Source organism: Myxine glutinosa, chromosome 4 (assembly GCF_964187855.1).
Source record: "Myxine glutinosa chromosome 4, kmMyxGlut1.1, whole genome shotgun sequence".
NCBI classification, from domain to species: Eukaryota; Metazoa; Chordata; class Myxini; order Myxiniformes; family Myxinidae; genus Myxine; species Myxine glutinosa.
This window is the reverse complement of record NC_136264.1, coordinates 99,583,107-99,593,600: the sequence shown is the minus strand read 5'-3', so window position 1 is coordinate 99,593,600 and position 10,494 is coordinate 99,583,107. Positions and strand designations below refer to the sequence as shown.

General features: G+C 45.4%; 1 protein-coding gene across 5 annotated transcripts in view; it reads right to left on the bottom strand.

Moving 5' to 3' along the window:
* Window positions 1–10,494, bottom strand: part of LOC137425935 (uncharacterized) — a 215,846-nt gene that overhangs the window by 197,033 nt on the left and 8,319 nt on the right. For 2 of the 5 annotated variants that reach the window (XM_078776203.1, XM_078776202.1), the window contains exon 4: window positions 5,871–5,974. The exons of 1 other annotated variant lie outside the window; for it this stretch is intronic. In XM_078776203.1, the coding sequence (XP_078632329.1) occupies window positions 5,871–5,956 (86 nt within the window). In that variant the 5' untranslated portion in view covers window positions 5,957–5,974. Of the gene's footprint in view, window positions 1–5,870; window positions 5,975–10,494 lie in introns of those variants that run through there. 2 more of the 5 variants (XM_078776210.1, XM_078776207.1) reach the window with 2 other exon arrangements.

Below are 10,494 nucleotides of genomic sequence, written 5' to 3'. Positions count from 1 at the left end.
GGAGAGCTGGAGAGGGCGGTGGATCTATAACAGATTAATGGATGCTCACATTCCACTTATTTCTCACCTCTAACACTTACTTCCTCTTTTCTCTAGCTTGTGGAACCACGTTCCAGATACGTTCAATCCCACTCTTCCCTCTAGGCCTGAGGCTTCAAGGTGGAAGTGCACAAACATCTCAGTTACTCCACCCATAACCAGGATCTTTAATACCCCATTAATCGTCCCCTATAATTCCCTATCCAATATAAGTTTACCCACAAGTTACTACATAAAGTACGACAGAAAGATTTCACCGCAAGCTATGAAAAACAAACGCAAAATGAAAAAGATGAATAAGAAGATTTTTGGAAAGGAATTCATGAAGATCCCAAAGAACACAACAAGGAAGCAGAATGGACATAATGGAAGCAGAATGGACATAACAGTAAAAAAAATGATGGAGAACAAAAAAAACAAAAAAAAACTTCCTAAATTTCCAGCTTTAAAAGCCCAGGCCCAGATGGAATTGCAAACTTCTGGCGAAAGCAACTATAGACGCTCTCTACGCTCGAACATTCAAATAACTTATACGAGAGGAAAAGGTAATGGATGAGTGACTCACAGAGGGAAAGACCTTCCTCATCCCAAAATATGAAGAAACTTTCCGGTTCCAGGTTCCTTAATATGTGACGCTGGTTCACGAGTTCCTAACTCCAGCTCATTCAAGCTAAGTTTCGGGATACGTTGTGTTTTACTGTTTTATTTTCATTCCTGTGTTGCTGGTGGTGCTTTTGTCCAATTTTCTGTGACAAAACGTACTAACTTGTGTTGAATTGTTACTCCCGCCAGGGATTAATGCATTCGATCGTGTGTGTGTGTGTGTGTGTGTGTGTGTGTGTGTGTGTGTGTGTGTGTGTGTGTGTGTGTGTGTGTGTTTGTGAACAAGATACTGTATCTGGAAAAGTTCTGAACGGATTTGGATGAAAGTTGGTGGGATGATTGCCCTTGGGATAAGGAAGAATTGATTAGTTTTTGATGAAGCTCAGGATATTATTCCGGATCCAGGAAGTTTTTTTGGGAATTTTTTTCTGTTTTCCTTTAAAAAACATTTTGTCTGCAATAATTGGACCGATTGAGAGCAAATTTTTACCATAGGAGGGACTCGGTCTGCAGAATATTTTAATGGTAATTATGACATCGCACGTCACGTGGTTCAGCCGCCATATTGTTTTGAGTGAAAAACACAAATCCAATTTTCTCCAAAACGCCTGAACAGATCGAGGCCAAACTTTGCAGGCAGAATCGCATACCCATGACGAACAAAAAAGTCAGCGAGCATGACGTCATGCATCACATGGTTTCAGAGTTATGACGTTTTTAAGCACAAACATTTAAAACCTAGCTCCTCCCTCATTTGTGATCCAATCGAGGGGAAACTTCACAAATCTGTTCAGCATATCAGTCTACTAAAATTCCCTTTTGGAATTTGCGATAGGTCACGTGGTTTGGCAGATATCGTTAATTAAACGCAAATAATAAAAACATTTATATCTCTTGAACCACTTCATTGATCGCCGTGAAACTTCATACTGTAGTAGAAGTCATGAAGAGTAACAAGTGTGCAAAATTTGAAGATGATTGGATGTACGGTCTGGAAGCTGGAAGTTGTTATTGCGTGAAGAAGAAGAGTCTTCGCCTGTGGACGATTAATTATTTATCACATGCACAGACTTGCAGGCATCGTTTGACACAATCTCCCGGGTTAATTTGAACCTCAAATAAAATTATAATTCCAGATTTGTCAATGGCTGAGGTATATTAACAAACGAATTAAACAGATTTGGCAAAATTCTAACTTTTTTTTTTAAAGATCGCATATTCACCCAGGGTTGTGAGAGGCTGAAGAAGAAGAAACCTCACATGGGCTTCCCAGACCAAATAAATAATTCTGGTTCTGGCTCTGATTTTCAGCTTTATTACTCCCGCCAGGGAGTAATGCATTCGATTGTGTCCGTCCATGTGTGTGTGTGTGTGTGTGTGTGTGTGTGTGTGTGTGTGTTCATGTGTTTGTGAACAAGATATCTGGAAAAGTTCTGAACGGATTTGGATGAAAGGTGGTGGGATGATTGCCCTTGGGATAAGGAAGAATTGATTAGTTTTTGGTGAAGCTCAGGATATTATTCCGGATCCAGGAATTTTTTGGGGTTTTTTTTTTGGGAAAGATTCTTTCTGTTTTACTGCATTAAAGCTTTTATTCTTATTCTTAAATGACGTTTTTCTCCTCCAATTCCGAGATATATCAAAATAAATTCTCTGACAGTAAGGACCTACTTTCTTTTTCATTTATTGTTTTGTATTGTTTGTATTGAGGATAGGGGATGTTAAACAAAACGTATTATTACAACTTGACCCACGGCGGGAGTATGCGCTCCACTGAGTGGCGTTCTAGTTTAATTTGTGTTCCTGTTAAAGTCCGGCCTACTTGTCTTGGGCTGTACTAATACGCTTGTGGATTCTGTCTCTGTTTTGACCCCATGTGCTTCGTTTTCGCTCCTTCTCCAAGGTATTGTCATTTCTGATCCCTCAGCCTGATCCTTTTCCCCTCTTCACTCCAAAAAAAACAAGACCAAAAGTCTAACAGCGGAGTAGCCGGGCTTGTAAAATATTATAAACCACAAACACATATTGTTACGGATCTGTCACTTCCGCCTTTGTTGTTATTGTGTACTTGTATGATTTTTAGTTTCGGGTAATATTGTTGTTAATATTTTGTGTGAAATGGAGATGACTTTAGAAAAAGGTAAAAATAAATGTTTGTGAAGGAAAAAGGGAAATGCGGCAAACAAACCAGAAGATAATGGGGAGGGAGAGGAGACGGTCATGAGGTAGATGCAGCCGTAAAGTCGCATGGGGGCTGCGAGCGCACTTTTTTATATTGGTCGTGAATGAGTTGAGGCTTCCCGAGAAAGGGATTGTCTGCGACATCGTCACATATTGCGATTGCAATTAAACCTGCGTCTCAGGTTTTGTCACCCAGAGTGAGTTATTGTTGGAGGGATTGTAATTCCCAAAGCTTGTAATTTGACCTTAATCATGTTTAGTATTTAGTGTTGTGTTTGATGTTTAGCTTTTCAAACAGTTACTATTGCTGTTTATAACATTAAACAAAGAAATTTGGAGGAATCCCGACATCCATGAGGTAAGTTTTACTTGCAGAACTGAGCGAAGATCTACTGTAATCTATATACCCCAAAGAGGAATGACCCTTCCTGCAGCTCCCGTAGTGAGTGGATGTACTAGTAAATTAAAATGTCGGTCGGTGGAGCCAGCCATCATAATGACATCATAAACGTAATGATGTAATGGACACAAAACTGCAGTTACTTTAATATGTAGAAGATATATATATTTTAACTTCTAGTACGTTTGCAGTCACTACGAAGGGATTAGAGTTACGATTAGATTTACTATGGTATTAACATTACATGATCATTATTTCAAAAATGAGATTACTATCAAAAAATCGAGGCTAATTCCTTACTTTTATTCTCCATTAATACTGCGGTTATTAATATTAGTGCCGAACACCGCTTATTATCATTGATTCATGAACCATACACTGCTTCAATCCATTAACTTTGTATTCATGCCATTGGGATTAAAGTGTTATGGTTATATTTACGAAATTATTATTATTATCACGAAAACGATACTACTGAAACGATACACTACTGTATGAAGAAACCTGGGGTTAATTTGTCCGAAGCGGGCCGAAGATGAGGCATAACGCCGAAGCCCTAAGGCTTATACGTATCATATTGAAGGAAGAGCCGTAATGCCCATGCTTTCGATATTTGATGGTGATTTTAACAATCCGTTTTTTGTTTCACACTCAATGAAAAACGTAAAGTTAGAGCATGGCGATTGTAATATATGACAGGTTCAACGACAAGTTTTGCCTGAACGAAATATAAATCAAAATGGCGGTATGCTGAGTCAGCCACCGCACGGCCGTAATGACATCAGACGTATTCACATCACCCTGTCACGTGACCAGATCCTCAACTCTGATTGGTATCCGTTTGAGGGGACATACATACAAACATACATGCATACATATGGATAGACAAACACTGTTCTAGATGGCTTTGCCCGATGGGCTATGCCGTAAAAACCCACCAACATCTCTTCTTCACTCCCCCCTCCCAAAAATAAATAAATAAATATACATACAGTATTCTTATGAATTTGGGGTAAAGGGGGAATATCTAGATCGAGGTAGATCGGTGTAGGTATCATGCTTCGTCTGTCGTGGGTAGCTAGAACCATTTCAATGTACAGTAAGTCAGGGACCTGTAGCCCGGATGTCGGATAAGTTGGATATTTTTTTCCCTGTTATGAGGGGGCGGGGCATGCTAATTAGTTCAGGGATTATGGGTAAAATTCCCTTGTGTGTCATTCCCTCTGTGAACATTCCGGTGTCCCTTAGGGCAATACATCCCAAAGACAGTAGATAGGCCCTTAGTGCACACACTAATTAAATTCCCCCCCTTACAATGACTGACCGGAAAAACCAACAGGCAGCGGCCGCGCAGTATGCCACCATGGTGACAAACATTGTGCCAGGCAGGCTGGGAGCCACGCCCAGGAGAACGTGTGATTGGTCGGGGAAGGGACAAAAAGCTTCTCCGTGATTGGGGGTAAGAAAGGTGAAGGAGCAGCACACTGTGGGGAAAAATCAGTGTGGAAGGCGCGAACATTCGGCCAATCAGTGCGGAAGGCGCAAAACCACTACTTAGAAGCAGGTCGCTGATACAAGCACCGGTGATGTCAGAAGGCACGAAAGACCACCAATAAACAAGGCACTAGTTGGGAGAGAGGAGGGCTGACGTCACACTGCGAATGACAAAACGACTCGCTCGCCAGCATTTTGTCTCTTCTCTTCCCTTGGCCTCTTGCTCCTGACTGTCCCTTCGCGCTGGGCCTTCTCTTGCTTCGGACTTGGTGGAGGAACGAGCAGTTCAAAAGACGGTGGAGAGAAGGAACGCCGCCAATTCTCTTTCTTGTGTTGGTGTGCGAACGACGAGCGAGGCTTGCGTTGGAGCGCTGACGAGCGATCGCGCGGGCTCGCCGAGGGCCGCTCCACGCCAAAGACCAGGCAGTTCGCGCCAACCGGAACTGCGTCGGACGACGAGCTCGAGCCAGACGATCCCTGACACTGCCAGATGGAGATAAGCTCGCATTCACAAACACGAGACCTTTATTTTATTATTCTTCCATTCGTCCAGTATATGAAGTCTGTGTGCGGGATCCCGATTTAGGAACATTATTTATTTACCGTCACGTTTCCTTGTTCTTGGGTTCCGTTCAAGAAATCATTCGTTTTGTACATTTTACATCTGTTTTTGGTTGTTATTAATTGATTTCAGGTTGAAGACGCCTGCGGCCATGAAGGTAAGTCGGCATAGTTCACCCGGCTCGTGTATTGGTCCGCTATCAATTGGGATAAACGCCTCCAAGTAAGCTCGATATTCCATCCGTGGTGACGCTTTGTGTTAACTGAGCCAACCACACGACAGTAATGAACTCAATCTACCATGCACAGTTCCTCCTTCATTCTCTGTTCCTTCTCCTTTTCAAAACCCCTGAACTGAACACTCACTGAAAAAAAGTTTTTTCTTTTGAAAGATCTTGTAACAAAAAAAAAAAAAAAAAAAAAACTTCATAAAATGCATTTTTAAATGGCTCACTCTCCTTACCACTGCATCAGGAACAACCAAAATGCATGCTCCTTTTTCTTGTTTTTCATCAGAATCTCTTCCTCTTTTTCACAAGGCTTATATCCAAAAACCTTTTCACTCGAAAAGTGTTACCGGTAATTCATTCACCTTCGTCTCGTACCTACAGCTCCACTTTCTTCTGTTACTTCAATGGAAAACGTTTTTTCCACCCCTCCCATGGAGTTTCTCTCCATATGTCCAGTTTGGGAATCCTGAGAAGACAATTTTGCAGAGATTGTGTGCACATGTCAATGTAACAAACCCCTCCATGTCAGTAACTACCCCCTCTGTTCCCCCCCATCACACCCCCTCTCAACTGCCCCACACCATTCCCCCTTTCAGCTCCCACCCAACCCTTCTGCCCCAATGTATCCTCTTCCCCACATGGTCCACCCCCTGCCCAGCTTCCCTCCAAGTTTTCCCCCATCCCACCCCCTCTCCTTGCTCCTTTCCACATTCTTGCACCCTGCCAGCAGCTCTTCCTCCCCCATCCCTAAAGGTGTAGACATGCAAGGCCTCTGCTCCAACCTGACAGATCTCTCAATCCAGACATCTGTTCAACAGAATCCTCCTCCCACAAGGCGTTCCTATCTCCTTAGTGTCTCTCCCTGCCTATTGTCTCCTCCAGTTTGATCAACCTGAACCATGTCATGGCGGCAGAGTTGCATTGTACATCAAGAACCCCATTTCTCACTGTCTGTGTACTGCTCTTACACCTCCCAAACTCCAGGAGTACCAATGGCTGCAACTTCCCCTCCGCTCCTATCTCGTTTGGCTGTGTTGCACCATCCTCTCTGTTCTTCTCTGTTCATTTCTCTGTTCACAACATTTCCTTCTCTGTTCTCATTCGTTTATTCATTCTTATTCGTTCGTTCGTTCTTCGACCACGTGTTTCTCCCCCATTTCCCCAGATAGTTTTCACTCATTAACCTTCAATGTTTACACTTTCCCCTCAAGTTATGTATTCCGTCATATTTTATAACACCTTTTTCTTCTTCTTCTTTAAAAGGCTGCTTTCGACTTGCTCACCAAATCAATTCATCCCAAAAAAAATATCCATCTCCTATAGTGCCTTTGTTCTACATTCCCTAAACTCTCCTGCACTCCATCCTCCATCCAGCGTCCTTAAACGTATTTTTAACTCGAAGGTCACAAGAAACTCATTTTGCAATAAATGTTCGTTTCCCATAAATCGTACACTTTCAAAAATCCAATCTCACCCCTCCCCTCCAAATCTTCCCCATAACCCCTCCCCTCCAAATCTTCCCCATCACCCCTCCCCTCCAAATCTTCCCCATCAACCATCCCTTTCAAATCTCCCCCCTTGCCCCCTCCCTCCTAAACTACTCCCTCACCCCTCCCCGCCAAGACGCCCCCTCGCCCCTCCCCTCCTAGACTCCTGCCTCACACCTCCCCTCCAAATCTCCCCCATATCCCATCCCTTTCAAATCCCTCCCCTTGTCCCTTCCCTCCCAAACTCCCCCCTCACCCCTCCCCTTCAAATCTCCCCACCCTCATTGCTTCTCAATTTCCCCCCGCTCACTCCCCCTCCTCAAAGCGTCCTCCCCGCTTCTTCCCCCTTCAAACTCTCACCTCCATCTCCCCCAACCTTCTGCCTCGCTCTTCCCCCTCCTCAAATAACACCTCATTGTGGCTCACCCAATCACCATCAAACCTTTTGTCCACCCCATCCTTCCCTTTCTCCGAGCTATTCTGAAATCTCTGACACACCTTCAACAGCTCTCCCTACCTCTTCCACCTCTTCCACATCTTACCCTACCCCTCCTCCCCCCTGTTCTGTATCTGATGCTCCCCCTTCCTCTTCATTAACGGTATGGACCTCAAACATCCGGGGCCTTCGTTCAAACTTAACTGATCTCTCCATACAGGTTGCTTCTGTCAAACCAGACGTGATCTGCTTAACAGAAACTTTCCTCCTTTATGATGTCTCTGATTCCATAGTATCTCTCCCGGGCTACTCCCTCCTCCGGTATGATAGACCTGAGCCTCGTCCTGGAGGCGGGGTTGCTATCTTTATCAAAAACTCTCTTCCTCACTCGCCCTGCACTGCACTCTCTCCACCTCACCCCCAGGAATACCTCTGGCTACGGCTTCCCCTTCGCTCCCACCTCTTGTTCATATGTGTGTTGTACCGTCCACCAAACAGTGATGACTCCATCTACATCTCGCTGTCTGATGATATGGACCAACTTCTATCTACTCATCCCAACTCTCTCTTCCTCATATGTGGTGATTTCAACTGTCATCATGCCAGTTGGCTGGGTGTGGGTACCTCTCTCACCAGCCATGGCTCCTCAGCAAAGGACTTCTGCGACTCACTGGGACTGACACAATCTGTCAATTTCCCGACCCGGATCTCAGTCAACGGAACATCTTCTCTTCTGGACTTGGTTATGACTAACTTCCCTGAAAATGTCTGCTGCTCTTCTTCTGCTCCGATCGGATCATCTGATCATGTCCTTGTTAAAGTGGACATCTCTCTGACCATCCTCAGGGAGCCTGCTCAGCGTCGACGAGTCTGGCATTTCACTCAGGCCAACTGGCACGGTCTTCAAGCAGCCATCAATCATCTGGACTGGTCTCCCATCTCTACCACCTCTGACATCAACTCATCCTGGGAATTCTTCCAAAGTAAATTGCTCTCTCTCATGCACAGATTTATCCCATCTCGTCTTCAGTTGTCATACCCTTCCTCCCGTCCATGGTACACGGAATCTTGTGGTGAGGCTGTTGCCCAGAAACAACTTGCCTTCGTCTCCTGGAAAGCAAATCCAACGGAAGGAAATCTCATTTCCTTTCACAAAGCCCGAAACAAGTGTGTGTCCACCCTCAGGAGAGCCAGGAAACAATATCTCTCCGTTCTCAAGACCGAACTCTCTTATCTGTCTCCCTCTTCCAAATCCTGGTGGCGTCTGGTCAAATCCGTTTCTGGTGTTTGTTCCCCCTCCATCCCCTCCCTTACCTCAAACGGCTACACAGCTGACTCCGCACGTGAAAAAGCTGAATGCCTCAACTCTGTGTTTGCCTCTAAATCTTGTGTCCCAAACCCATCCCTCTCTGTACCCACCATACCCAGTCGTACCCTGCTGCTCCTGGACTCCGTGTCCTTTCCTCCTGACAAGGTGGAAAAGTTTCTGTCAACCCTCGACTCTGATTCTGCAACTGGACCCGACGGCATCAGCCCACGGGTCCTAAAATCCTGCTCTGCTGCTCTATCTCACCCTCTCTCTGTTCTCTTCACCCTCTCTTTTGCTCAAGGTCAACTGCCATCTGCTTGGAAATCAGCCAACATCACCGCTTTGCACAAAAAAGGTGCAAAAACAGATCCTAGCAACTACAGACCAATCAGCCTTCTCCCAATTATCAGCAAAGTCATGGAATCCATCATTGCTTCTGATATGAAATCTTTCCTCTTCTCCAATGGCTTGATCTCTGATCATCAATTTGGTTTCAGACCAGGTCACTCTACTCTGGACATGCTGCTTCTGCTGTCTCAACAATGGATGGAGGTCCTCAATGCCAAACAGGAAATTAGAGCTGTCTCCCTCGACATATCACGTGCCTTCGACACGGTCTGGCACCCCGCTCTGCTCACCAAACTCTCCTCCTTTGGTATCCATGGAAATCTCCACGCATGGCTCGCGGACTTCCTCTCTAGTCGTCGTCAACGTGTGGCCCTGAATGGGTTTCTCTCATCTCCTCTTCCTGTTCAGGCTGGAGTTCCCCAAGGCAGTGTTCTGGGCCCCGTGCTTTTTCTGGTCTTCATCAATGATCTCTCTGACTCTCTCGAAAATCCTCTCTATCTCTTTGCTGATGACTCCACTCTCTGCCGCTCCATTCCTCTTCCCTCAGATCGGCAGTCTGCTGCCTCCTCACTCTCTGAAGACCTGGACAAAATCACAGACTGGTCAAACAAGTGGAACATGTCTTTCAATCCTGACAAATCTCACACTCTTACTATGTCTCTCCGAAAAGATCGACTGGACAACCCTCCCATCTACTTTCTCAACAATCCTCTCCAAGAAGTTCTGTCGCTCAAGATTTTGGGTCTCACTATCTGCCATGATCTTTCTTGGGAAAACCACATTTCCAAGCTGGCCTCCAAAGCCAGTCGCCGACTGGGCATCCTCCGTCGTGCGAAGTCCTTCCTCGGCACACCTGAGCTCCTCACCACATACAAGGCTTTCATCCGCAGCTCAATGGAATACTGTTCTCCCCTATGGGCCGGTGCTCCTGCCTCACACCTAGCTCGGCTTCACGCTGTTGAAACCAAAGCTTTCAGAATTATTGGAATCTCCCGCGATGAAGCTATCTCTGAGGGCCTTTCACTCACTCACCGCAGGCAGGTAGGTGGTCTTTCTGTCTTCTACCGACTCCTCTCCGGCCTTGCACCCCCAGCTCTCTCTGTGCTCTGTCCCCCAAATATTCCTACAGGTCGCACAAGATCTGCCAGCAACCCTCTGATGGTTAAACTGCCGAAATCTCGGCTCTCCGCTCACCTTCACTCTTTCATTCCTCTTTTCTCCCGCCTCTGGAACAAACTCCCTCACTCCCTTCAATCCCACTCCTCCCTCCAGGTCTTTAAAACAGCTGTTCACCACCATCTCTTATCTTCCCCCATCCAAAACCTTGATCTTTTCTACCCCCGCTAATTCACCCCAGATCCACCTTGTTTGAAATTCCAACTTCTTTCCTGGAAGTCCTGGCAGTG